The sequence below is a fragment of the Syngnathus typhle genome, linkage group LG13 (assembly GCF_033458585.1).
Source record: "Syngnathus typhle isolate RoL2023-S1 ecotype Sweden linkage group LG13, RoL_Styp_1.0, whole genome shotgun sequence".
Taxonomy (NCBI): Eukaryota; Metazoa; Chordata; class Actinopteri; order Syngnathiformes; family Syngnathidae; genus Syngnathus; species Syngnathus typhle.
The window spans coordinates 8629879-8656953 of NC_083750.1; the positions used below are offsets into that span (position 1 = coordinate 8629879).

At 46.1% G+C, this 27075-nt stretch overlaps 4 protein-coding genes across 5 annotated transcripts; 1 reads left to right on the plus strand and 3 right to left on the minus strand.

Annotated features, from left to right (window-relative positions):
* Positions 1-2447: 2447 nt before the first annotated feature.
* LOC133166162 (protein shisa-like-2A) lies at positions 2448-3326 on the minus strand. Its single transcript, XM_061296207.1, has 3 exons — positions 3148-3326; positions 2828-2970; positions 2448-2740 (listed from the first exon to the last, which is right to left on the minus strand). The coding sequence occupies exons 1-3, from the start codon at positions 3324-3326 to the stop codon at positions 2565-2567; spliced, it is 498 nt and encodes a 165-aa protein (XP_061152191.1). The 3' UTR covers positions 2448-2564.
* Positions 3327-5553: 2227 nt separating this feature from the next.
* On the plus strand, positions 5554-12569 carry slc1a7a (solute carrier family 1 member 7a). 2 transcript variants are annotated; one of them, XM_061296206.1, is made up of 11 exons: positions 5554-5694; positions 6869-6948; positions 8263-8478; positions 9526-9568; positions 9773-10004; positions 10087-10186; positions 10321-10554; positions 10663-10857; positions 11525-11659; positions 11777-11882; positions 11940-12569. In XM_061296206.1, the coding sequence occupies exons 1-11, from the start codon at positions 5554-5556 to the stop codon at positions 12204-12206; spliced, it is 1749 nt and encodes a 582-aa protein (XP_061152190.1). In that variant the 3' UTR covers positions 12207-12569. The 2 variants fall into 2 exon arrangements, with proteins under 2 accessions (XP_061152190.1, XP_061152189.1); XM_061296205.1 differs by having other exon boundaries at positions 11777-11876.
* A 1322-nt stretch (positions 12570-13891) lies between these two features.
* On the minus strand, positions 13892-18444 carry scp2a (sterol carrier protein 2a). Its single transcript, XM_061295816.1, has 16 exons — positions 18286-18444; positions 17495-17552; positions 17337-17408; positions 17093-17224; positions 16841-16905; positions 16624-16750; positions 16499-16562; positions 16337-16423; positions 16105-16255; positions 15888-16035; positions 15492-15599; positions 15119-15275; positions 14952-15048; positions 14680-14809; positions 14477-14556; positions 13892-14358 (listed from the first exon to the last, which is right to left on the minus strand). The coding sequence occupies exons 1-16, from the start codon at positions 18337-18339 to the stop codon at positions 14263-14265; spliced, it is 1626 nt and encodes a 541-aa protein (XP_061151800.1). The 5' UTR covers positions 18340-18444; the 3' UTR covers positions 13892-14262.
* A 1895-nt stretch (positions 18445-20339) lies between these two features.
* LOC133165494 (AP-2 complex subunit mu-A-like) lies at positions 20340-26861 on the minus strand. Its single transcript, XM_061295194.1, has 14 exons — positions 26843-26861; positions 26478-26600; positions 25066-25187; positions 24024-24289; positions 23828-23910; positions 23676-23681; positions 23458-23593; positions 23247-23391; positions 23020-23037; positions 22143-22262; positions 21866-22001; positions 21531-21628; positions 21336-21447; positions 20340-21267 (listed from the first exon to the last, which is right to left on the minus strand). The coding sequence occupies exons 3-14, from the start codon at positions 25137-25139 to the stop codon at positions 21133-21135; spliced, it is 1329 nt and encodes a 442-aa protein (XP_061151178.1). The 5' UTR covers positions 25140-25187; positions 26478-26600; positions 26843-26861; the 3' UTR covers positions 20340-21132.
* Positions 26862-27075: the final 214 nt, after the last annotated feature.

Here is a 27075-nt window from a genome sequence, read left to right on the forward strand (position 1 = left end):
CGGCTTTTCTACTTCCCATCGGCAAATTGTGGCATTCTGTTTTGCTTTTGCAGAAGGAAAACAACGGGACGTTAACAAAGCGCAAAAGCAGACGACGTTATTCATTAACACTTGTCGCCTTGTGGGCACGGCACGGTGAAGAAAGGCTGACGTTGAGCTAACCTTTGCCCACTCCCAGAAGGCAAAACGGGAGAGCCGGAAAAGCAAGCCCCCAAAGTAGCGCCGCTTAACAAGCCAAAGTAGCGACTTTGAAAATAGCGTGTCGACTCGGTAAGTTTTGTCTCATCGCTTTGGATTGTTACTATGTGTGTGGGGTGCGGACAAAAACATTTCCTTGCAGATAACCTTGGTGACATTTAACGTTTGGATAGTTTTCCTCTTTGAACAGTTTGCTGCTTTTGACGTTAAACTGACTCATTTTCCCATTAAACTGACTGAGCAATGTATTTGTATTTCAAGCGGCGTCCTTTTAATATCTTCTCACTTTCTCCATTTGGGCGATTGGAAGGAAAGAGTAAAGGCACTCTGAGAAAAGCATCATTTGGTGTGAATAGGCTTCCTCACAGTTTGGAGATGTTCCAGTGGCCTTGCAGCAGCGGCAGCATCAGCAGCATCATCATTGTGCTCATGTCCTTTTGTGAAAGCGGCATCAGAAAAGCGCATTGTGCGAGCGTATGGGAAGGCCAAGCTCTTTCTCCGAGACGCCTTCTGATGGAGGATGTCGCCAACGGTAACGCCAGCGACGCTCGAGGTACCTCGTTAAAGTCGGCAGGCCGGTCACATGCATTTTACAAGAAGCATTCCCGAACTTTGAGCTCTAACGTCCCGTTTACAAGAATCTTGTTTGCGCAATCGTGTATTGTTTTGGAGCAAACGTTTTTGTTCTTTCTCGTCAGATGTGGGCGTCCAGGACGGTGGCTCGCCATCCACGCACGTTTCTTATCTGGCGGCGGCGCTGGCGGTGGCCATTACGCTCTCGCTGGTCATCGTAATGGCGGTCAAGTTCCGCGTCTTGCATCGCTTCCTGGCCAGCTACCGACACTCGTTGCTGCAGGAGGCTGACGGGCTGAGCCAGTACGGCCCGGACGACGCGTCCTTCCCCAGCAGCGTGTCGGCTCGAGTGGGAACGGCCGGAGGCGGGCCGCGGGACGACGACGATGACGACGGCTTCATCGAAGATAACTACATCCAAGCCGGTGAGAAAGAACGGGCCGAGAGAGAAGAACGAGACTACGGGATGGAGGACAGCAACGATGATGAAGAAGATGATGATGATGACTTGCAGTTCACCATCGGGTGAGCCTACAGCCATGAACCTCTTTTTGTAGGTATAAAAAGCAGGATTAGCCAGCTTTTACGATCAATAGCAAAAGCCAAGCTCCAATGCACGCTGTATTCCTTCTTTTCGCATTTAGTGTCCAACAAAATTGTGCCGCCATGTTTTGGTTGGCAGTATGATATATATATTTAAAAACAAAAGCAATATAAAACGTAGGAATGCTGATTGATGTCAAGAAATAGTGATTTTTTAAATGAACAGAAGGGCACTGGGATCAATGTCATAGACACTTCACTTCATGTCACTTCCCAAAAAGGAGCATTTTAAATCAACACGCGGGAGACGTTACCTTAAAGAGTCAACCGAGGTCAATGGCTGAATCTGAAATGTTTTATTTCAAACTCGGAAATGGAAATCTCACAATAACCAGTAGCAGAGTAGCAAACGAGAAAGCAAATACAAAAGCCAGTCGGTGATTAGGAACAGCACAGGCTCGTTGCTTTTGCCCAACAAGCTCTTTGGTTTTGAGAACTTGGATTTGTTTATGACATGATGACGGAGAGAGGAGAACAAGGCCAGGCAGGCTCGAGCGTCCTTGCGGCTGTGTTCACCGCGACCCCAATCATCATTCCTGACTTCAAATACGGACACAATCTCAAGAGGATCCAATACGAGTAGAAATGAAGACATTGTATTCTTGCGGCCGTCCGCAAATTGCCAATGAAACAAGAACAGCATGTACAATGCATTTTGCAGAAAAGTCATTTGCGTCTTTTCCGCTGAGACACCGAGCGTCACGACGGACAAACGTGAACGAAACACACGAGCCTTACGTATTATCGGCCATGATGACCGCCGCACAAACACCACAATAAACGCCACGAATTGGTACATACATTTGTTGTATTTCATCCTTTGCTGTTTTTTTTTCTGACAGTTGATCCAAAAATTGCACCTTGTGTTTACGTGACAGTGCCGCAACGAAACGAAAAGCTCCCAGAAGGTAGAAATGCGAGGCTGAGTCATGACCACTTCAATTCCAGTTGCTGAGGGTTTGGGTGTCACTAAAAAAAAAAAAAAGAACATGAAATGATGTCATTTTCTCAAGAACCATCACGGCTCTCCGGAGCAAAATGGGACCAAAATCAAATTCTGGACCAAATCTGGAAATTCATCTGGCCCGTTTCAAGCGCGATAAGGGAATATTCGAACGGTGTCGTCGTGCACCGCCGCCGGCCTGGCAACTCTCGGATGGGTTGGGGCAGGGTGAAATTTGGAACAACTTTTACGACGGACTCTCTGCTCTAACCGTGGCCGTGAAACACCTCTGGAACAAACGCTCAGGATCTTGGGGCTGGTTTTCAGCATGCAATTTCCTGCTGGTGAAGTACTTTCGGAACCCCTGCGGACCGGAGGAGCCCTCCGCTCCGCTCAAACCGGACCCCTGTTGGAGCTCACCTGCTGGCAAAGCAGAAGGATAGCCCTTCAGTGAATACTGAGCGCCATGCCCACTCCCTTTTTTTAAGAGAAGGGGAGACACGCTCTCACCCGGCGGCAGCGGCGCTCGTAAGGGTATGTTGTCACGACGACTCGGTTTGGTGGTGATGAAAAGATAGCAAAGCACGCAGACTGTGATGAGGAAGGCGAGAAGGACCACCGCTGCAAAAGACAGTCCAACAAGAGCCCAAATACTGAGAGGAGAGGAAAGGATGCGTGACAGGGAGAGAAAAGTACAGTCTGTCTGATGGCAGGCACTTCGCAATTTCAACAAAGTCGTTCCTTCTCTGATAGAACCAAAACAAATGTCGCAGCAGAAAAATATCATTTTCATCAGTGGAAAAAGTTGTAGTGGAAAGAAGACAAATTACCTCAGCCACCACATGTAAGCGTAGTCGTGCGGATAAAAGCTGTTGGGGTCATCGCAGCAGTACTTCAGATCGTTAAATCCGCAACAGAAGCGGGCGGCCGCGTTTCCCACTTTGGGGCAGGAGAAAGCGACCACCGACACGTCGTCCGTGCTGACGTAGCTGCTGCATTCGGCGCTCATGCTGACACGGACGGGAAAGGCAGCCGCGCGCTCCACAGGTGCACTGAGCGTAGGACATAAATAAGTGCTCGCCGAGGGACCCGGGGATGGGAGCCAATCTCTCTCTCTCCCTCCCCCTCCCTCCCTCTGCCTCAAATCCTTTTTTTCCTACCCAAACTAACATCGAGCCAAAGATATTAAGTGAACCTACAGCCATCCATCGTTTCTGTTGGCGTAAAAAGCAGGGTTACAGACATTTCATCCTTATCAACATAAAGCAGACAATGCTGAAATACTGGCTCAAGTAGCGAACCTTGAACCCCTCCACCGATGGAGGGGTGGAGACCGGGGGTTCACCGACGCCATGCTCGCCGGCATTTTCGTTAGGTAACATCTTACGCTTGACAGTCAATGAACTTTGGGTGTCCAACATGTCTGGCTATCAAAATGTATAATGAGGAGAAGACCAGAGCGAACAGCTCGCTCTAATCCCAGATTATCTCTGAGTCCAATCCAGAAAGAGGGAAAAAAAATTGGCAGAAGAAAAGGGATTATTTGACGACGGTTGGGGGTTGCGACCGGCAACGTGTTCACAAACGCTACTGAGTTTTCCTCAGATGGCTCTCACCATAAACGTATATCACTTTTAATCCACACGGTCAATGACCTCTTGTCATAAATGACGACGGCTGCTTTTTGTTTCTGTTTGTTCCTTTCCAGATTTGAGTGCCTAGTGAATGCATTGTGGCCTCGTGTGTGTATGTGTGTGTGTATCCTGCAGACATCTTTGTCAGAGATTACGCAGCAGCAGCACACGCAGATGCGACATCTGGGATTACAATTAGAATAATATCATCCATCATGTGAAAGCCTGTTACGCTCTTATGGATGACAATTAAATGTGATGTTTGTTACTCAGATTACGTTTTCTTCTGCCCTCGTTTTTACTTCCGCCATATAGCATTGAGGATAAAGGTTTGTATAGAGATATCTATATAAATGTGTATATTTGTATTTACGTATACGTATGGAACTGTATGACTATAAGTGTATGTATACGCATATGTATACATACGTATATAATGTATACCTATATACTGTATACAGTAATCCCTCGTTTATCGCGGATAATTGGTTCCAAAAACTACCCGCGATAAATGAAATCCGCAAAGTACGGTCACCAACAAGAAGTACTGGGCAGCCTAACGAGTTAGCGGAAAGATGCTCATTCGCGATCGTGCTAACACGCGAAAGCGGACTTCTAAAGGAATGTAAACGAACATTTGGAGCAATACTACATTGTCCTAAAGGTTAGACCCATGTTTCCTCAATTTAGAAGGTTTATTTTGACTTTTAAATGTTTTTTTTAATTTGGAAAAAAAAAATCTGCGATGTAGTGAAGCCGCGATAAACGAAACGCGAAGTAGCGAGGGTTCACTGTATATGTATGAATATAAGTGTATGTATACGTATAGGTGTACATAATGTATAACAAACCTCTAGGTATATATTTAAATATACCTAAATGTATACATATAGGTATGCATATATGTATATGCATGCATATAGGTATACGTATAGGTACACCTATTTGTATCCGTGTGTATATACTCGATGAATAGATGGATCAGATAGATGGCCCACTGAACTATGAGTGTGACACTCACCTTTTTAGCATTTGATTTTTATGGCCCTCACCAATCAATCCGCTGTCCAATTGTCGAGAGAGTCCCGTAATCCGGTTTTAGATGCGAGTCGCGCAGCACGGCCTAATAGGATGCTCGTATTAACAATGGCACCAGCTGTTGCAGGCAGGACAGGGCAGGGCAGGGCCCTCTGTCGGTCACTGGGAAGAGTGGAAGGACGGGGCGGGGGCGAGGCCGTCAGATCAGAGAGAGGTGATTGACGGAGAGATTGTCTGTGCGCTGCTGCCACTCAGTCTCATGCAGAATATCCCGGGACGGACGCGGCTCACTTTCAGCACGGCCCATTTGCATGCCGCCCCATCCTCATTTCTCACTTTTTGTTGATCCCAACTAGTTTGGACATAGGCCACTTCTTAACCTGCCTGCCTCCACTCACTGCACTGCATGTTGCACGTCAGCACGTCGCACAGGTGGCCGACCGTCGAGCGGGCTCCGTATGGATGAATAATCGACTTTGGTGGATATTTTTTGCTCTGTGAGGTGGCGAGGGGCTCTCCAAAGTTGCAGTCAGGACCCAGCGGCTTTAGGAAGAAGGGCTGAGGATGGCCGTGGCGCTGGAGGAAGTATGGGGGCGGGTCAAGAATGTCTGCAAGCAAAACGGTCTCCTCATCCTGTCCGTGCTGGCCGTGGTCATTGGCTGCCTGCTCGGTTTCTTCCTGAGAGGCAAGCAGCTGTCCGAACAGGTCAGTCGCCGCTTCATTGTCAGCCCCGACGCGACGCACCTACTATATCCTCCGTTACTTGGTCTAGAAAAACATTCCGAAGCGCCCAGAGGTTAGATTGCTCCGGATTGAAAACGAAGCCAAATTGAGGGTAGAAACATTCCCGTCGGCCTCTCCCATTGCATTGCGGGACACGACTATGAATCGGGATTCCCGCTGGGCTGGAGAGATTAGTGTTCAATCACTCACAGTGACATCAGGTCGACAACAGACCGTCATGTTCACTTATATAATTCCCATAAATCAGAAAGGGGCGAGGATTGAGAAGGTGGCATACGGATCCTCCGCTCACAACTGACACGCACGCACGAGATACACACGGAAGAAACAGTTTTTCAAAAATGTGGTGACCCACTATACTTGTCCAAGGTTCAAATCTGACGTCATTCAACCACTAGCGTGCGCCATGATTCTTTCACCGGCTTATTAGCAACAGTAGTTGGACGCACACACACGCACAGGGAAATGTCAGCAAACAATATTTTATTAGAATTCCAACTATTAGAAAGGTCATTTTAATTTATGTGCTCGGACTGTGTTTTAAAAAACAGTCCATTAGCGTGTGTTCCTTTATTATCCACTGAATGTAGTGTACTCGTTTGATCGATCCAAATAATGCATTCAGTTATCTACTCTTATTTGTGCACTCTTGCCCACCCGGAGACCGGGACTGTGTGTTTGCAACTTGTGCTTAAGCACTTCAAATCTGATGAACCACCTTCATTGAAAACCAGAGCTAATGGACTCATCAGTTCTACATCGATCGGTCAGGACCAGCGTTTTTTCGCTAACTTGCTCGAGAGGAGATTCTTGATGTCATTCTTAATTGATATATGCATAGCATACCTACACATACATAAAATAGAAATGCAATTAAAGAAGAAATCCACTTGAGTCATGACCTCGCTTTACGTTTCTATGACAACAGATGCTGAATACACTCGCTTGCGACATGAAAGAGAAAAAAGATACACAAGCACTTAAACAGCATTTGGCCCTGACACCACCTTTGAAACGGCGTACAGTCAAACTATACGGATGAGCGATGAATGCGGGAGGCTGGAACGCTGTGTAAAAATGTGCACGACACGTCAAAACAATTGCTTGTTGACATTCTTGTCTTCTCCTCTTGCAGGAGGTCAAATACTTTCAATTTCCTGGAGAACTTCTAATGAGGATGTTGAAAATGCTCATCTTGCCGCTCGTCGTTTCCAGGTAAGACGGAGCAAGGCGGGCAGGCAATACATCCAAACGGGGATCAAAAAAAGCCCAAAGCCTTCTGGGTAATAAAGGTGGCCTTTTGCAGCCAGCGTATGGTTGGAAGGAAATTTAGCGATTCCAATGCTTGACGGGCGGGGCGAGTGGTGTTTGTGACTTTGCTTACCGTGTAACATACCTTGACCCCAAGACTATTTTGGGGATGACAACTCCCAAACAAATGAGGCGAGCAAGCGCACCGCTAACACGTGCAGCAGGCTGCTTTGTGCAATAAGCTACTTACAATACATGCACCAGCAAAGTCTGGATGAGAAGTTAATCTGGGCCGCCTCCCTCCCTCCCTCCCTGTCTCGTCGTGCGTTTGTGTCTTCCATTTTCAAAGGAAATTGGCTGGTCATTGGAAATGACAGGACGCCATCTTGGTGTCAAAGGGCCACCCCTGGAAATAATCGAAAATAATAGACAAGGTGCCGGGCGAGGCAGGCAAGATGGCCACTCACGCTGGTTGGCTGCTTCTATTTACATATGGGCGCCACTTTCCCATGATGTGCGTCATGCAGCTGAAGAGCGGGCGCTCCACGATGCGCAGATCAGCCGCTGGACGCGGCTTATCTCGGGGTGAAATATCCGTCCCATTCTTTTTTCCTCCTCCCAACCATCTGCGTGCGCGCTAGCCAAAGAGGAAACCAGATTACCCCGCCACCGTATAAATATAGTTAAAACATAGTTTTGAGTATTGAACAGGTGCGTAAAAATCAACGTACATAAATGCAGGGAATCATTTTCCCCTAACGAAAGGCAAAACGATATTGCTGGATCTTGTTTTCTACTAGGTGGCTAATAAAAGCAAAGTGATTGTTTGTGACCTTGTGTGGCCAAGCCACCCTCCCTCAGCTCCCTACCTCCCTCCATCCACCTTACCCTAGGACAATGTTTTGAGTGCCTTCCCTATTTTAAAGAAGGGATTACTGTAATGCTCTTGCTCAGCAAAGGGACACAATGGAGCGCGGGCGCCGTATGCTTCAAACTCTTGCGGCAAGCAGCATCCTCACTTTCAAGTACGTGAGTGCCCATGCGTGCTAGAGAACCAACGAGTCCTGCGCCGCTACTGCAAGTACAAATTCACGCAACTCCAGCTCTCGTCCGTTTGGCCTAGTAAGAAGCTGACACAAGAACCAAAACCATTTACCCCATTCTACGGGAACATTTGGGTTGGGGCTACAGAAAGGAAGGCTGAAAACAGAGCCTAATTATTGTTATTACAAATGTTCCATCTAAAAGAGCAATTTTCTTCTCTCTCTCAATGATTAGTTTGATGTCTGGTCTGGCTGCCCTGGATGCCAAATGCTCCAGTCGACTGGGCATCATGACCATTTCCTACTACCTCTGGACCACCTTTGTTGCTGTGGTGGTGGGCATCATCATGGTCTACATCATCCACCCCGGAGGAGCCGCTCAGAAAGAGGACTCGGAGGAGGGCAAGAAGCCCATGACCAGCTCGGCCGATGCTCTCCTGGATCTCATCCGGTGGGAACTGGTCGCCGGGCCGTCTTTAGCCATTGATAAGGTCTCGCCCGGGACACGGAAAATCCCTTGAGAGGCCTGAACGGCAATTTACTCCCGTAGCGGCGTGAAACAGCACGCTGAGTGAAGTCACAGCAAATCCTTGAGGAAAGTGTGTCAGCGGGTTGACGTGCTAAGCTAATTAGCCAGCGCGGTGTGATTGAGGTGAACGCTGACTGGCTGGCTGCGGCGGCGGCCCCGAGAGCCACTGTGTCAGTGAGACAGTAGGTCAACGGGCACGCCGCCGTCGTAAAGCATGTCAACGGGAGGTTATTTATTTATTTTTATATTAGAGGAAACCAGTTTTTGTATTTGATTTATATTACAGGAAAAGCCGTTGTCATTTTCAGCATCAGAGCGCAACTATTTGGCCTTTGACCGAACGTATACGATTGAACCGGATGCCGATTATGACGGCGCTGACGTTGACGGGCTCTCGGCGCAGCTGGGCTTTTGGATTTATCTACCAAAGCTTCTTTAAAGCCTTCATCATCTATCGTGCGGCCGTTCTATATCGGTACATTCGCAAATAGCCCTGTGTCTGACTTTGGCCCAGCGCGCGTGCCTGCGTGTGTGGTGAGTTGGCCTAATGAGCATTGCGCTCGTAACCACGGCGATCCTTAAACACGTCGGCGGGATGAAACGAGCGCATTAGCCTCGTTTGCAAGGACGCAAAATGAATGACGGCTAGTTACTGGTTAGATATAAACACTGTATTGTCTGACCTTAACCCTCCCACCACTCACAATCTATTCAGAAGAATACGTTACCCCGTCCGTCCCACTCTTGGAGTGGTGCTGTTATATCTTGGGCTTCAGGTAAAAGCACTTGAGTGGCCTCCAGAATCCTTTTAGCTTGCAGTGTTGAATTGTACAAAAATAATCAGAGGGAAAATATGTTGGATGTGAAATAAGCAAGGGTGTTGAACAAAAACTTTTAGTTCTTACCACTTCACATCCTTTCTTTGTAGACATTTTCCAACCTCGCTCTCTCACTCTCTGTTTCCTACAGCAACATGTTTCCGGCAAACTTGGTTCAAGCTACATTTCAACAGGTACGCCGGAGACTTACATTTTCTACAATGCACTTCACCCACTTGTATGGAAATGAGCCGTATTGGTTCCGCGGGCCCGTCCAGGTCCAATCAAAAGTCAACTTTCTTAAAAAAGTGGCGTCAGCCAGCCGAATTTTTTCCGCCCGCCGCGTCTTGGTGTTTGGGTTGTCTGAATTGCGCCTCTTCTCCCTTCTGCCTCCCAAGTATCGAACCCGGAGAGAACCCGAATTCATCCCCAAACCGACAGTGGCTCAGCTCCTGGATGAGACCACCACTCGGCGAGTCTACATCTACGGCATCCAGGACGACAACGGTAGCGACGTCCAGAACTTTTCTCTGGATCTGACGCCACCGCCGGACGTCATCATGAAGACGTCGGCGGGTACGAGCGAGGGCATGAACGTGCTGGGCATTGTCATTTTCTCCGCCACCATGGGTGAGCGCTCGGTCACCGATTGCTCCCGTATTCGCTCGCTCGGTCCAGCTCGGACCCAAGTGACCGTCTGGCTCTTTGGCAGGGATCATGTTGGGGAGAATGGGGCCCAACGGAAGCGCTTTAGTCAACTTCTGTCAGAGCTTGAACGAAGCTGTCCTCAAGATCGTTGCCATAGTCATCTGGTAAGAAGCAACCCTCCGCTCCGAAACGCTTTCTCCTCCTGCTGACCTCGCTTTAACTCTTTCTTCAGTGCGGTCCGCTTCAAATGGATTTGTCGTCAATGTTGAAGCGCTGCTTTGGGTCCCTTCAATTTTAGGTACTTTCCCTTCGGTATCGTTTTCCTGGTGGCCGGGAAAATCTTGGAGATGGACGATCCGTCGGCCATGGGGAAGAAACTGGGATTTTATGCCATCACGGTAGTCATGGGCTTGGTGCTGCACGGTCTTTTCATCCTGCCGGCCATGTATTTCTTTATCACCAAGAAGAGCCCCATTGTTTACATCCGAGGAATTCTGCAGGCCCTACTTATTTCCTTGGCCACTTCCTCCAGGTAATTGTATTCGAGGCTTTTCAAACTTGGGCCAGCCAATCGTCATATATCAAGGCCCAAATGAGTCACGCGATTTGTAAGATGACGTCATTTGTTGTTTTTCACCAGCTCTGCCACGCTGCCTATCACCTTCAAGTGCCTCCTTGAAAACAACCACATCGACAGACGCATCATCCGCTTCGTGCTTCCCGTGGGAGCCACCATCAACATGGACGGCACCGCCCTCTACGAGGCGGTGGCGGCCATTTTTATAGCCCAAGTCAATAACTACGAGCTCGACTTTGGACAAATCATCACCATTAGGTAAGCAAAGCAAAAGAGCGCGACTTGTGGGGTTTTTTTTCCCCCCCCACGCAGCCTCTGACTTAATCACATCACATATTGAGTTTCCTAAATGATTAAAAATATTACGGGGATTTACTAGGTACACATTCACTGTATGTAAATGTCACACAGATTATGTCTCATGTGAGCTTCTTAGTCCGATCTGATTTCTGCCAAATGAGTCTGGAAGCCACAGCGACACGCAAAAAGTAGCGCGGCACTGTTTCGTTGTGGCACATTCTGTACCTTGGCAACAGGTAAACAACAGGCCGGCGTTTACGGGGAGTTATGTCCCTCTGATTTAATGGCATGTCCTCTTGTAATAACATTAGGCAGTCAGACTTGTGCCCATAGCTTCGGGCTGCGCTCGTAATCCCTTGGCTGGCAGTAAAACCCATATGACCTGTATGACTCCTCTCTCCTGTCACGCCAGAACCATAATAATTTTCCCCCTCCCTGCCTCTCCCCGTGCTGTCTGGCTGCTGACCACAGAGCTTCACGCAAACAACTGTGGAGAAACCGGCGTCCCTTCGCGCCTTCTCGACATATTTGTGCTTTTGCGTCCGTAAAATCTTCGTACGGCCATATGTAGAAACAATCAGAATTTTCATTGAAATGCTAATAAAAAGGGCCTTCTGTTTTTTAGCATTACTGCCACGGCAGCCAGCATCGGTGCAGCAGGAATCCCACAAGCTGGATTGGTTACCATGGTGATCGTGCTGACATCTGTTGGTTTACCCACCGATGACATCAGTCTCATCATTGCTGTTGACTGGGCTTTGTAAGTGCTTAGTACGGAACACGTGGACGTGGCTCGGGACTGACAAAGTCAAGTCACGTCTTGCAACTTTTACCGTGTTTCGGAAATCTCAAACGGGCTTGGACGTATGTCACGCAGGGATCGATTCAGGACCATGGTCAACGTGATGGGCGATGCCCTGGCCACGGGCATCATGGCTCACATCTGCAGAAAAGATTTTATTAAAGAAGGCGAACAGGTGAGAGCCCCAAACGTTTGCGCACGCATCTGTCCAGACTCAAATTGTGACGGCCCCCACCAGGTACCGCTGATCTGCGAGACCAAGCCCATGATCAGCATCCAGCAGATGATGAGCTACCAGAACCAGAAGAACGGCTGTTACCAAGCGCCTCCGGCGGGCGGCAAGCACGGGCACCTTTCCCCGGACGTGGCCCGCCTGATCCAGTTGGAGGAGGGCATCCGACCCCTAGAGAAGAAGAAGCACGCTCACTCCTCCCACCACAAGAGAGGCCACAGGGACAAGGAGCACTGCTCCATCGACATCAACGGTCTGGAGACCAACGTGTAGAAGACATCCGAGCCAGCGCTCGGACGCCGGGCCGGCGCCGTCCTCCCGCGATGCGATTGAGGTCCAACGGCTCTAACGAGAGCCAAGTGCGAAGTGAATCGATGCGCTCACGTGTTGAGCAATCCGATAGAATACAAAAACTTTTTTTTTCTTTTTCTAATAACCACGTGCGTATATATGATATATGATTGGATACCGGTTGCGAGGCCGTCTTTGGGCTTTTTCAGTTCCGTTGCTCTTTTTATACAAGGGTGAGTCAGCTCAAAAGGGCAAGGAAGGCAGTACAATAGAGCTTATTTGAGATATAATTATAAACTTCCGCCCAATCCCTCTGTGGACTGTGGAAAAATAAAACCACTAGCATCAGTTATTTATTGTATCGACCCGTCTGAGATAGAGTCTTGGACAAATAGACTTTTTCCATATTTGAATCGTGCGCAAGGAAGTGCACATACGCTACAATAAACACAACTTTATGATTCGGTACGAAGGTGTGCCATCTTCTCAAGGTTTGATTTTGATGACAGACAATAGGTGTGTTGACAGGAATTGGTTTCCACCACCATCTGGAGCAGAAGCTGGCCGGGCTTGACATCGTGCGGCGTAGACGATGCCGGAGCCAGCGACACGCCGAGATTGACCTCCTTGTGCAATGAATGGATGTCGTTGCGTTTGGCACGGGGACAAGTAAGTCAAGAAGGCGGGGGTGGACAGTCTGGACCTGGCAGACGGTGCACGGGGTGGGGAAGATTTCTGGATATCAACTAACAAATTGACCCAAACAGAAACATTGACATTAAATTGACTTACGCTAATTAGTTGTTTTTTTTAATATTTCACTTACCATAAATGGGTATTTTCCAGACTATAAAGAGCACCTAAAAACCTAAAGTTTTCTCAAAAGCTGACAGTGCGCCTAAGGGTCCTGTGTGCCTTATATATGGATCAATTGATGAATTTGTTGAGCCATACTGGTTGTACACAGTGCTCTGCCAAAATGTACGTTTTAGTACGACTAGTAAATTACAAGGTCGCATCGCTTCCCAGCATTACGGCAATCGTGGTCAAGGAGCATCACCGAGTAGCTGTTGTACCCGTGAGGCTATTTCATTTCAAAATAGGCTGCTCCGTTAATGTTTCGAGTAAATTTACGGGAAGGGAAAACAGGTAAGTAGTACCAATGTGTTAGATCGAATTATAGTCAGTTCCGATCATTTTATAGGAGTTCGTTCGAGAAACGCGATTGTTTACACTTTGCTGAGGCTCATGGGAGTTTGCAGGTGGCTAATGCTATAATGATAGCTGCTATACGCATGGCGAAATAGGCTTCTCTGTTAATATTTCGAGTAAATTTACGGATCGATATGGAAGGGAAATACAGGTAAGCAGTACCAATGTGTTAGATCGAATTATAGTCAGTTCCGACCATTTTATAGGAGATCGTTTGAGAAACGCGATTGTTTACACTTTGCTGAGGCTCATGGGAGTTTGCAGGTGGCTAATGCTATGATGATAGCTGCTATACGCACGAGGCTATTACATGTCAAAATAGGCTTCTCTGTTAATGTTTCGAGTAAATTTACGGATCGATATGGAAGGGAAACACAGGTAAGCAGTACCAATTTCATTCAAATTGAAGGTTGAATTGTTTGTGGCACCCTGCGGAAAACAACAACTCACACACATAGAGAAATTACTGGTGTTTATTAAACAGCGGAATACGTTTACAGAATGAAATATGTTTGACTTAGTCGTAATTACAGAAGGCAAATGTATGTTATTGGCGTGGTTAAAACAGATTATTTCATTTTAAGTGAGCAGTTAATCAACTGTTCCATTTTTCCATGATTTATTATGAGGTCAGATTGCTGCTGCTCTCTGACATGTAGATTTTTGCACAGGTTAAGGTCCCCACCCGCAATATGGTCCAAAAGGTGCACATTAAGGCTTTATAGCTGGACTTTATCTAAGCGCGCAGAACCAGTTCTACTGAAGCCCATCGCTACTGGTGTCTGTCATAAAGAATTAAATTCCAAGGTTGGGGCTCCGTTGGTGATCACAGCTTGGCCTTTCCTGGTGCCACCTGAAGGTTCTGAAGCTTCATGGCCATGCCCATATTCCCAGTAATCTTCAGCTTGCCCTTGAAAAATGCCTGAGGAGAAATATGTTTGGTGAAGAACACTTGATTTTGACAGATGTACACTAAGAACTTGGCTATTCACAGCCACGGGACCGACAACACTTAGGTGAGAGAGCGTTATGGAACATACCGTTTGAGCGTTCAATTTTCCCGTCATCAGCTCCAGTAGATCTTGATCACTCATGGTCAAGGTGCAGTCGGCCTTGGTACCTGAAAAGAATGACTCACATTGGACACACTGTAGCTTTCTGCTTTTTTTTTTTAAAAATAATAATAATAACGTCATCTTCAAGTTCCATATCTGTGTGATGCGTTGAAGTTGCAGTGAAATACCTGCTTGATTGGTGACGCAACCATTTCCATTCTTCACATCCACAAACCATGTGGCCTCCTTGCCATTGGGTCCGTCTTTCACTTGGAAAGCAAACACCCCGCCAACCTTCTTGACCAGATTTGCTCCTTCCTGCAAGAGGACAAAAAAGCTGCCCTAAAACAATCTTCGAATCATTCAATTCATGCTTGGGGACAGATCGTCAAGGAACAAAACGACATTTTGTCGAGTGGAGGAAGCCAGACCAAACCATCAAGTCTAATGCTCGCCATACCTCCTGCAGATGTTTTTCAATCTCCTTGAAGACAGCGTATGATTTAAAGGCCTCCAAGTTCTTGCCCGCACTTGTAGCCACTGCGCCCACGTGGGAACTGAAGAAGCAAAAATAGCCCTCGACTCCAACGAATTGTATGGTCGGAATACTGAGGAATTCTCTCGTACCGGCTGAGCCCCTGTGTGAATCCCATCCTGTACAGCGCGACCACCACGGCTCCTCCCAAGCCAATGTTGTGCTGCAAGGCCACCTTGGCACCCGGGACTTGCCTCTTGCCGGCCTCACCTCGGAGCTGCCAGCAGAGCTCAGCACATTGGGCCAACCCTGGCAGAAGATGAGCACACATGAGGCCCTTTTTTGTGCATCGACCACTTCTGATCTGCAAGGCTTAATATATCAAGTGGTTCTTGTAAAGACTTCAGAACCGCAAACAGCAAGGACTGCTCCAATAGGATGGGACGCACGCCATCTAGTGGCCATCATCAGAACTGTTTGTTTAAACCTTGACAGCTTTACAAAATGGAAAGTGTGTGTGTGTACCTGTCGCTCCTAAAGGATGTCCTTTGGAGATGAGACCGCCGCTGGGGTTGATCACATACTTGCCGCCATACGTGTTGTCCCCTCGCTCAATCAGCTCTGCTCCTTTACCTGTCCAGAGGAAAAACAATCAATTGCATCATGTCCAATCAACAAGCGGAGATCCTAAAAGCTGGCTATTTATTTCCATCGCATCAGCCACAAGGAGCTTTTGGACTTTCTTGGTGCACATGAATCATCTGTTATGATAAGCCAGGGCGGAATTGATTTTATATTGCCAGTTAGACTTTTTATGAGCCTCTTTACTTGGTTTCCATGGATCTCTTTGCAGTCGCCTGATTATGAATGCATAAGCAGACTGTCATCAAAGTTTTATCCTGCTTGAATTGTGATTTGTACCTTCAGGGCAGAGTCCCAGGGCCTCGTAGGTGATGAGCTCGTTAGCAGAGAAGCAGTCGTGCAGCTCCACGACGTCAACGTCGGCAGGCTGCAGACCCGCCGCTTGGAAACACTTTTGGGCCGCCACTCGCGACATGTCGTAGCCCACCTGAACGTCCGTAGCGTGTCATCATTGCACGGGGGACACCGACGGGGCGGTACCATTTCCGGCGCTCACCATCTTGATGCAACTGTTTTCATCAAAAGTGGTGTTCAGGTCAGTCACCATCTCTTGGGCCAGGATCTCCACGGCTTGCTTCTCCAGACGGTGGCGCCTAACAAAGTCCTCACTTGCCAAAACGACAGCACCGGCGCCATCCGATGTGGGGCTAACAAATAGACGATGGTAAGATGCTTTTGTTTTTATTCCTTCTAGCCAAAAATGGAATGAATGAATGAGAGTATCTTACCAGCACTGCAGAAGAGTCAAATATTCAAAGACCTTCCTTGAGTTCATGACCTGCTCCAGAGTGTATTCATCTTGAAACTGAGAATAACTACACATAAAGAACATTGTTAGCTTAGCGGTAGCAACCTCCTAAATGCATTGTGTACGTAGTTTTGTAACGCACGGGTTGTTGGTCGAATGTTTGTGGTTTTTCCAGGCGATCTTGGCAAAGTGCTCCGGTTTAGTGCCTGCAAATGAGCCCGCTTAGACACAATGGAGCGTTCATCTTTCCCAAAATGCCGGCGCTACCATATTTCTCCATGTGCTCCCTGCCGGCGTTGCCGAACATCTGCGCAGCTGGCGGAGCGGCCACCATCCCGTAACGGTTGATCATCACCTCCATGTGCTTGTCCATGGGACTGGTCCTGTCCATGTACTGAGAGAAGAAAACATGAAAACTTGAACTTGCGTGGTAAGTAAGTAAGTTGAAAGTTGGAGCGTTTTTTATTGCTTTTTTTTTTTTTACCTTAGAGGACAAAGAGCCCCTCTCCATCTTTTCGAATCCAAGTGCAAGCACACAGTCGGAAAGACCTAAAGTAAGAAATTCTTTGAGGAGCTTTTTTTTTTTTTTTAAATCAACCTATTTGATGCCCATCTCTCATATTCACAAAAACATTTGTGGTACCTAGACTTAACATTTATACCACCAGGCCACCTGCAGAAAGGCATATGATGCCAGAAGACAAGACGTTGCAGAAAATACTCTTGCTTAACTCACCTCCTTGGATCAGCTGCCGTGCCATGTAGAGGGCAGTGGAGCCGGTGGAGCAATTATTATTGACGTTAATGATGGGGATGCCGGTCAGGCCCAGGCTGTGGTAAATGGCCCTCTGTCCACACGTGGAGTCACCTAAGACACAAACGACAAGGAGAGGAAAAGGTGCATCAGATTAACATTTTTGGTACAAGGTCAAGAAAAGCGGCACCCTTGATTCCTGATGGCTACAAATGATATGCGTTACCATAGACATATCCCACACAGGCTTGCTGGATTGCAGAGTATGGGATTCCGGCATCCGCAAGAGCCTTTTCACCTGCAAAAAAAAAAAAAAAAAGTCACATGTATTCTGATATTCTCGTGAATGGCTGAGCAATGTCCAAATTCTGTTTGGATAAGCACCCGCTTCCTTGGCCATGTCAGGGTAGTCATAGTCGCCTCGGGCTCCGGGCTTGTCAAACTGTAGCAAAAACACAAGCATTTTTGATTCTATGATTTAATTATGGAATAGAATTTTGGTGCGACACCCCAGCCCCCAGCCTACCCACAAATATGAATCATTTATTTCCCCCCCCCTCTTCTTATTTAGGTAGCACATTTCATCCACAGCCAAAGTGCAACACCTAAAATCATTTACAAACCGCTAAAGCCAAATCAAAGAAAATAAAAGTTGCGTACTTATAATTATAAAAATATATATTGACACTGATTAAATTCATTTACAAACAGACGTTTGAAAGCAAACCGAAGAAATAAAAAGCAGAAACTCATTTAATGGTTAAATGTAGCAAAAATGACAAAACAATAAGATAAGCTGTAAGAATTCAACCACAAGTAATTCAGCCATAAAAAGATTGAGATCACGCAAGACAATCTTTGACTGCGTTTCAAAGGGAGGGCAGGGGTCAAATGACCCTTTGCACACATTTTGCATTGACATGAACTATGGACTGAGACAGTTACATAACTATCGAATAGGAACATCTATTAAGACGAAAACTAAACTCGCAAAAGTTCAAACAGCAATGACCACAAAATAAATATGGATCGGTATGGGCTCACTTTGTCAGATAATCTTGCAAATGCTCTTATGTTTAGCGAGCACTACTTAGTCAAGGGTACACACTACAGCAATAGTGCTGAACAGTCGCAAACACTGTTACAAAGAGTCCAGCAGTTTCGATTTCATTTACCTTGGTCATGCCAACCCCGATGACAAACACGCGATTTTTGCTTGCAGGAGCCATAGTTGGATGTTTGTTGCTGTGTGAACTGTCAGTCGGGCATCGGAACTAGTGAGTGAACGATTCGTTCAAAGTAACGAGTCTTTTCACTGAACTTTTCCGCTCATATGACTTCAACCAGTAGGTGTCAGTAATGCGCATTGAAGGTGGGTCTACCTCGCCGTAAAACAAAACGAAGAAGAAAATGACGTAACTTCCTGTTCATGAACAAGTCGAGAATTGCATTTGAATTTGCATGTGTTTTACGTTGTGTAATATGTGTTGCTGTCCCCCAAAATAAAGAGCAAGTAGTCAAATACACATTCATTACACGCACAAATAAATGCATGAATTTATTAGGTAAACCTGAAAATGGTGGTGTACCTACAGGAGTGTCCATATGACGTCACAGATCAACCAGCCAATCAGAAAGTGGGGGTGAGGGCGGGTGTGGCACTTTTCATTTTCAGTTAAGCTTTGGCCATTATATTTCCCTAATAAAGTGGCCTGTTATTAGGTACATTTAAAAATGGCAGCGCCCCACTATTTGAGAAGCACTGGCCTAGGTGACTGATTCACAATTTGGTTTTGTCTGATAATAGATATTAAATAAAGAAAACCAACTGGCTAATTGATTTGTTTTAATTGAGAGAAAAAAAAAAAAACATGCAAAAGCATTTCACTAACTGACCAGGAGATGGCGACAGCGCGGCATCTGAAGACCATGGATCGTTCTGCTATGCCGGTTTAAAAAAAAAAAAAAAAAACGTAATTAGCTAGGGGTCAAAGGTCAAAGTTTACGGTTCAAAGTTCACCCAGGGGTCAAAGGTCGGTTCAAAGTTCACGGGGTCATGTGCACATTTTCGATTTTTAACTAGAGTTGAAAGTTCATGGTTCAAAGGTCACCCAGGGGTCACCACGGGGTCACCACGGGGTCACCGCGGGGTCACCACGGGGCACGGGGTCACCGCGGGGTCACCGCGGGTTCAAAGTTCAGGGTTCACTTTTTTTTTTTTTTTTTTTTTTTAGGTTAACCTTTATTTAACCCAGTGCTTCTCAATTATTTTCTTGAGCGCGCCCCACTATTTGAGAAGCACTGCGTTAAGTGCACCTGCGTGAAAAGTTTTAGCCACCTTCACGTTCTGCAGGAGCTAAAACTTTTCACGCAGGTGCGTTTAACGAGCGTAACAAGGAAAACATATTAGAACGCGGCCCCGAGGACTAGAGCTTGACACCTGTGACCTTTGACCATGATATTTCCCTAATAAAGTGGCCTGTTATTAGGTACACTTGAAAATGGCAGTGTACCTAATGAAGTGTCTGTGTGATTTTTAATTATTGGTAATATTAAAAAAAAAAAATAAAAAAAAAAAAAAGGTGTGTTTGTGTGTGCGGGAGGGGAGACGATTCGTTGAAAGATTCGTTTGAACGAATCTTTTGGCTAAACTGATTCTAAAGATTCAGTTCACTTAAAAGAACTGGAATGCACATCACTACACGGAACACACGAACACTTCCGGTTTAATGGCTCTTAAGGAAAAGATCGTATATTGTAAAGATCAGGCATCACTGCACTTTTGCAAGTGTCGTCACTTTTGCAATCGCTTCAGATTAATACAAAAAAATATTACTAGCAACATTCAGTTGAGTGTGCTTCTTTAAATAAGTCAACTGCGAATGGTTTACAAAGTTATTCAAGTTTCTCTAAATAATACGCAGAGTGACAACTCTTTTCCAGTTATAAAAACCTAAAACGCATTTTGGATAAATGTGACAATTTTTATTCTTTTTTTTTTTTTTTTTAAGATGACCACAGGAGGTCTTTTTTTTCTATTCTATTTTTTTGAAAAAAAATACCATGTATAATATATATATATATATATATATATTAGTAAACAAATCACCATATATACTAACTTATTTTCTTTTTGAAAGAGAAAAAGACAATGTTTAGTAAGGCTTTTAATAGTAAAAAAAAATAAAAAATAAAAAAAAATAAAAAAAAGACAAAGGCAACCAGAACATTTTTGGATACAGTCAGATTTTATTGGACCGAACGATCACCAGGACTACAAATATGAAGAAGTGGACAGTGGAAAGGTGAACACAAGGAGGAGACATCACCTCTAAATCATAGTGCAGGGAGAGGGGCCTGATTTGCCGACACCTTTCGATAGAGTTGTAACGTTGGAAGAAGTTGGTCTTAGTGCTTTAGATACATTAAGGAAGAGTTGTTGTTTTTTCCTTTTTAAAAATCAAAACAAATGGGGGGGGGGGGGGGGTGACCAACTAGCTGAGCTCATCAAGTCTGGAATGTCACTTTAGAGTGCAGTTGAGGTGGGCAACAATACAGAAGGGGAGCTCCAGGGGACATTTATTTTGAAGGGTGGACTACTCATACACAAGAACTATATCAAGATTCATGTGAAACCACAACAGCTACACGTCATCTTACCAGAGAGAAGAATTCTAACGTTGAAGTGGCGCAGGACAAATGCAAGTCCATTTCTGTCGAGTGGTAGCAGAATAACACTGAATGAACACGACGGCGCCCCCTTGCTGCACTTGCCTTAGCGCCTGCTTTACTCATCACTACGAGATATACGATACAATAATTCACGTTTTGCATATATCCGGGCATGATGCCATATTGACTTTTTTTTTTCTCTTTCTTTCAATGATGTCAAGTCAATCTCCAACACCTAGTTAGGAGGCGAGCGTATAAGAGAAGCGCTAAGAATAAATGGGAGGGGAGAGACAAAGAGGAACTGTGAAATTCAGTAAAAGGATGGATGGGGGCGGCTGCGACGTTCAACTTCAGCAGCGCGTCTCGTAGATGCCCGAGCGGCCGATGTAGCGCACCCATTTGATCACGTCGTGATCACTGTAGTTGAGCTTGGACTCAAACACCTTTAAGTAGCGCACTTTGAGGCCAGACGGAGCAAAGGGCACCTGAGGAGGAAACATCGAGTCAGGGTGGGCTCCGAGTCAGGGGATTTAGATTCGAGAAATGACACTACCTCAAAGTTCATGGAGATGGGGGGTCGGGCCCATTTCTTCTTGTCGTTGGTCGGCAACAGCTCAATCTCGGCGCTGATCTGAGACTCCTTCATTCCCGCCATGCGTTTGATCCTACACAGGGAAACAGCAACGCGTCAATCGGAAGAGCGCTAAAATCTGTACGAGTGCGTGTGTGTGTGTGTGGGGGGACTCACTTCCAGACAATGGCATTCTCACTGGCCTTGTACTTGGCTTTTCCCTTCATGCAAATCACTTGCACGCCGCTGGTGTTGAGGGGCGTCGGGATGCGGACCTGAATGGAAAGTACCGTGAATGATTTTAAACTATTAAAAATAATCTCACCATTGTTGTTCTTTGGATTGGATAGAGAATACAGTACATCTACACATATTGCTGCACCGTTTGCATTCAAATAACTTGCTCGGGTTACAACAGCCACATTGATGCTTAAAATGAGAGTGGCAAGAAACAAGTTGAAACTTCTTTTAGATCTAAATGTACTCATTTTATCAGAGTCTCAAATTCTCACCTCGATCTTCTGGGCCAAAAGCGATGGCTTGAAATTGGACTTGATGACCACTTTCACCTCCAGCTTGGTGCGACCAACCTCACGGACCAGAGGGATGACGCGGAACGGCAGGATGATGTCCTTAGTGGTGCGATACCTGCGAGTTGTAGAGGAGAAGTTCATGTAACTTTGTTTCTCATCAAAGTCTCGTTGACATGTCCTTCTGTACTTTTTGCAAACAGTGAAGTTGCTTGGACAATGTTCTTTATATTCAGAACCCATTTTCCCCCCAACTGACCTCATGAGCTCGTACTCTCCGTCAGGGGGGATGAAACTGATGCTACGCTCCGAGTCAAACTTGCTGAGGCGCACGCACTGGTGGAAGGTGCAGTCGTCGATAGCGATAGACTGCTTCCCGCTGGCGGAGAAAACAGCGTCAGTGTACACGCGGGTAGCCGAAGCGCTTCGCTGCGGCGCTACACTAGACGAGCACGACAACTGTCTACCATGAGGTCACGCACACGCACAGACGACTGCGGGCTCCAAGACAAAAACGATGGTAAGAGGTTAATGGTGTTCAACCACAGACCCGGTTAAAAAGTCAAGCAAGGCGGGGCTCAAAAACAAAACAAACGTATAAACGGGGAGGAAACAAAGACCAGGCAGCAGAGGTGTTAGGAGGACGTGTTTGACTGCTTGTGAAAGACGAACGGAAGGGGCATCAACGCATGAGGTGTAGTAATGTCCAGAAGTATTGGATTTCATTCATAGATTTGAAATAGGGCTGTTCTTTTTTTAAAATAAATCATACCAACTATAAATCCAATCCAGCTGTCTCAAGTAAATGAAAATAACATCCTGCCTTTGAATAAAGGAATGAAAATTAAAACTTGTTTCTTAAAACTTGAAAAAAAAAAAACTTAATTAATCGAGAGATTGATTACTAAAATAAGCCCTACTCTTAAATACAAAACGGGATTTTTTTTTTTGGGCCGGAAAAAAGGCAGTCATTGAATCCCTTTTTTTTCCCCAAAATCCACACCAGTGTTTTCTACAACAAAAATCATAAAAAATGCCCTGTTGGTCCAAATATGTCAGGAACCAACTAGACTGTGTCGTGTGTGTGTGTGTGTCTTTGGAATGTGTGTTAGTGAGAACTCATGTCAGTACAGTACCTTCCTCCCCCTAAATCACTGAGGTACAGCACATAGAAAAAGAAAGACAGGGACAGAAAGAAGAGATGCACCCCCCACCACAAAAAAAGAAAGGGAGGGGAAAAAAAAATATCCAAATAAATAGAACATTTTGTCTTGTTAGAGAGTGACCAAGACAACACATGGACGTACAAAGTGTTTTTTTTTTTTTTTTGGTCAGGTTGTTGAAAATAAATAAGGCCGCTCACCTCTTCCCAGCATCGTCGGACGCTCCGCCTTTGCCCTGCTTGTCGATGACGATCTTGTCGTTCATGCCGAATTTGCACTCGGGCATTCCGCTCAGGTAGCTCTTCATCACCACTCGGCCGGACACGTGGGCGCTCAGGACCTGACCTGGATTCAAGATGGTTCAGAAGACGTCGACGTCTCAGCGTGCGCAACGGGTCCGACGAAAGCAACCTTGTGGCGACATCAGCAGGTTGACGCTCTCCAATACATCCAGGAAGAGTTCGTTGCGGCGATATTTGATGCCCTCGCGACGCCAGCCGATCTGCCCCGTTACCTGGCTGGTGATTTGAGACTGCTCCTCTTTTGTCTGGGGACAATGGCACAAAGCTGGTCAAAAAACGACAAAGATGGCAGGGCAGGGCAAAATATATTAGGTGTTTTTTTTTTACCTGGTGCTGAAGCAGGAATCCGGACCAGATGTGGAATGAATACCACAAAAATGTGTTAAAATCATGTCATACCATTGAGCCCTATCAAAAGTCGGTTTTTGGCACCGCGGGCTAATGCGGTAACATTTTAAAAGTTCACAGAGGGCACTGACCTGTCCCTTAATACCCTGCTGAGTGATGAAGGTCTTCAGAGCTCCAGTTTCGGAGTTCTGAGGGTAACCAAAGTCCAGAATCTCTGTGTGAACAAACACAAAACGCAACTACTGGTAAGGATTGTCAATAAGTGGGGGGAGGGCAGGACAACACACATCTCACACGGGTGACTTCTCCCGTAAATGGATTTGTTACCGTCGAGCAGCTCGTAGATGAGCACAAAGTTGTTCTTGATGTTCTCCTCGCTGATCTTGCCAAAGTAGGCCGTCATGACGTCGCACATCTTGTAGAGGAACTCAAAGACCATGGCGGCGTTGACGTTCTGCTTGGTGACGGCCGCCAGCCAGATGTTGGAGCGCTTCACGTGGAAGAAGCTGGTGCGAGCGATGTTGGTCACCGGCGAGCGCACCTGCTGTCGAGCGTGGATCACGTTCACGCGGAACGCGTCCACTGCGTTGCGCCTGCAATGTGAAGGAGATGAAATATTTATATGATTTTTTTTTTTTTTTAAAAAGGGTAAATACTTTTACAGACAGTAAAAGGCAACTAGCTAAAAAACAAAAGTAATTTATGCGCACCATTAAAAAGGTTGAGAAAATGTGTTACAAGATTTTCTTTTCATCGAACAGTAGACAGCGAATATGAATATAAAACAAAAACTTGCTCTTGTGTCGCCTTCTGTATGAACAAAAAGGTCAAGGGTGGGCCCATACGCCATGCGCAGACTCCATGCTACTGCACTTTTCTGTTTATATTTTGCCTGGCGCCTTTCCATCAGTCACGTGACTCATGCTTGAAAAATGTTTAAGGTGGCATGCAAGTTTAGGTTGTTGTGGGAGAGGGGGGGGGGGGGCGTCACTTGGTTTATGGCCATGAGGGGGAAATGGGAATCCATGCTTGTTTGGTATGAGTTCCACTCCTCTTACCTATTCCTACATGGGCCCATATGGACAGATGGAGGAAAATTGTGATAGAGAGGAAAAGAGGATGAAGAGTGGCAAAAATGCACAAGACACATTTTTGTGCATGACGTACACAGACACATGGTGTTGATCATGAGGTCATATGAGCGGCATTTTGGCGACACTATTGGGTCTTGCAGTAAATTAGAAAAGTGCAACGCGCCTGGTATTAACTTACCATGTTCCAAAAGAAGCAGGAGGAAGTTTAAACTAAGCTATCTGGCAATTCTCATTGCTCTTTCGGCAGTAAATTCAACGGCTGAACAAATTCTTACCCTATATCATCTCGGTAGACCCGAGAGATGAGGACCTCCCCCTTGTGGTTGTAGATGAACAATCCTCCGATCATGATGGCTGCTCCTCAGACCCAACAAGCCATGATGAAACCAAACTCTGCCTGAGGACACACACGCACGGGCGATAAAGAGAGGAAGGAAAAGGGTGAAAGAGAGGGGGAGGGGGGGGGGGTGAAAGCTAGCATTAGTAACTATCACCACAGAGAGACATTTGTCCCTGTCCCCCTCCCCGCACACACTCACATAGGAGCATAGAGATTCCATTTCCAAAATGCTTGAATAATCAAAACCAAAAAATGGACAGAATACTGTGACATTAGAAAAATGCCTCATTGCAGGCTTTAACATACATGCAGATCACACAAATGCACAACCGCATGCGAGACCCGTTAAACATTTTATTCGTGCTAAACAATGATGGGCAATTGCACCTGAGTGACACCTTCTTTACTTCCTCTAAAAGACTAACACCAGATTAGCAATCAACAGTGTGGGGCACGGTGACACCAACCAGATTGGGATTTTGAATCGACACAGTGGTTAGTGTTGTCCTGAATGAAGATTCTGGAAAAGCAAAGACGAAGGGCATGCTTGGAATTCCTGCAGGAGAGGTTTTTCAAATAAAACGCACCGATTCGACAAACAACACGACGTCACTACGCATTTGAAAATATTTTCCTGCAGGATTATTGCAACGTCTTGGTTGACGAAGACTGGGATGACCATGTCACGAGTCGACTTCGGTGGTCCCCATATCGGCCCAAGTCAAGATGTCTGCTTATTCGGCCCATTTCCTTACGTTTATGAATGTTTCATATCGGTTCTCGTTTCCACGTTGACTACGGAATTACAGCTGTATTCGGAGCGTTTGGAAAAAATGCATTGGGTAAATACGAGAATGTAGGTCTGACCTTCATCTTTGCTCAAAGTGATGGATGAGAAAAGACCGAAAATTAGTCTTAGCTAGCTAATTTAGCTCAAGTCTGCAGTCAAGACAACTACATACCGTGCAGCCATTTCCGGTTGCAAGAAAATAAAATCACGACAAGGTGACCGGTATTCCAATTTTAAAAAAATAGTTATTAAAAGTCAAATTAAGAGAGGGTGCACGTGTTGAAAAATGAAAGAATGAATGATAAAAGTCTGAACTATCACAACACACTGGGCCCACTAGAAACGTACAACTTTAATTTGAAATGCAAAAACCTCCGCAGTTCCTTTACACCCTTGTTGCCCTTTGCCAGCTTTCCGCTAGCTAGCAGAGCGCCAGCTAACATTGCTAACATTAGCACGACCCGAGAATGATAAGTGCCTCACCGGGTATCCACAAATTTATCGACAAAAGTCATTCATCTCCTTCGACTGTCAAATCTCGACTGCGGTAAATTTACCCTCGTTCGTTCACGGACGCCACCAGTCAGCCGCCCCGTTCGGCCTCTGCTTCTGGCTTGAAGTGGAAGGTTCCCGGTTAACACAGCCGCTGCCTGGTTGGGTCGTGGGTTCCTTCCTTTCTACTGGAGAACACAAGTGTCAGCTGACCAGCACCCGCCGGTCTTACGCTCAGCCGAGGCAGGAAAAGGCGCGGCTACTGAGACGAGTAAAACCACCGCACCCAAGCCTGGCCGCGATAAGCCTCACCGGTTAACGTTTTCCAACAATTTTTTTTTTTTTTAGTAAGCAGCGTAATTCTTTTCCATATTGCGCAACCCAATCATTCTCAAAATCCTGGCATGACGGGGACCATTTCCTCACATACCAAAGATTCCCACGTTCCATAGGCTTCCACGTTTCACCCCCTCCCACTTTGCTTTATAAGTCACCCCCCCCCAAAAAATGATATAGTATTTCAATATGGATCCAAAGATGGCGCTACACTGAGGCTAGGGGGTGCGCTACGCCCGCTAAAACACAAATAAATAAATAACTGCATCATTTTGCAATAGAGACGTTTGACATACTTACGTAACGTTTCCTCACACTTGACCAAAT

What these genes read in the sequence shown, in the direction of transcription:
- LOC133166162 (XM_061296207.1), bottom strand. Translation starts at nt 3,326, where the DNA reads ATGAGCGCCGAATGCAGCAGCTACGTCAGCACGGACGACGTGTCGGTG. An exon ending in GCTTACATGTGGTGGCTGAG is followed by an intron (nt 2,971 to 3,147) that starts GTAATTTGTCTT and finishes CTCTCCTCTCAG; the next exon opens with TATTTGGGCTCTTGTTGGAC. An exon ending in ACGAGCGCCGCTGCCGCCGG is followed by an intron (nt 2,741 to 2,827) that starts GTGAGAGCGTGT and finishes CTGCTTTGCCAG; the next exon opens with CAGGTGAGCTCCAACAGGGG.
- slc1a7a (XM_061296206.1), top strand. Translation starts at nt 5,554, where the DNA reads ATGGCCGTGGCGCTGGAGGAAGTATGGGGGCGGGTCAAGAATGTCTGC. An exon ending in GCTCTCCTGGATCTCATCCG is followed by an intron (nt 8,479 to 9,525) that starts GTGGGAACTGGT and finishes TGTTTCCTACAG; the next exon opens with CAACATGTTTCCGGCAAACT. An exon ending in GGACAAATCATCACCATTAG is followed by an intron (nt 10,858 to 11,524) that starts GTAAGCAAAGCA and finishes TCTGTTTTTTAG; the next exon opens with CATTACTGCCACGGCAGCCA.
- scp2a (XM_061295816.1), bottom strand. Translation starts at nt 18,339, where the DNA reads ATGGCTCCTGCAAGCAAAAATCGCGTGTTTGTCATCGGGGTTGGCATG. An exon ending in CTGTGTGGGATATGTCTATG is followed by an intron (nt 17,225 to 17,336) that starts GTAACGCATATC and finishes TTTGTGTCTTAG; the next exon opens with GTGACTCCACGTGTGGACAG. An exon ending in ACGGCAGCTGATCCAAGGAG is followed by an intron (nt 16,906 to 17,092) that starts GTGAGTTAAGCA and finishes TTCTTACTTTAG; the next exon opens with GTCTTTCCGACTGTGTGCTT.
- LOC133165494 (XM_061295194.1), bottom strand. Translation starts at nt 25,139, where the DNA reads ATGATCGGAGGATTGTTCATCTACAACCACAAGGGGGAGGTCCTCATC. An exon ending in GGAGAGTACGAGCTCATGAG is followed by an intron (nt 22,002 to 22,142) that starts GTCAGTTGGGGG and finishes TACAACTCGCAG; the next exon opens with GTATCGCACCACTAAGGACA. An exon ending in TTTTGGCCCAGAAGATCGAG is followed by an intron (nt 21,629 to 21,865) that starts GTGAGAATTTGA and finishes CTTTCCATTCAG; the next exon opens with GTCCGCATCCCGACGCCCCT.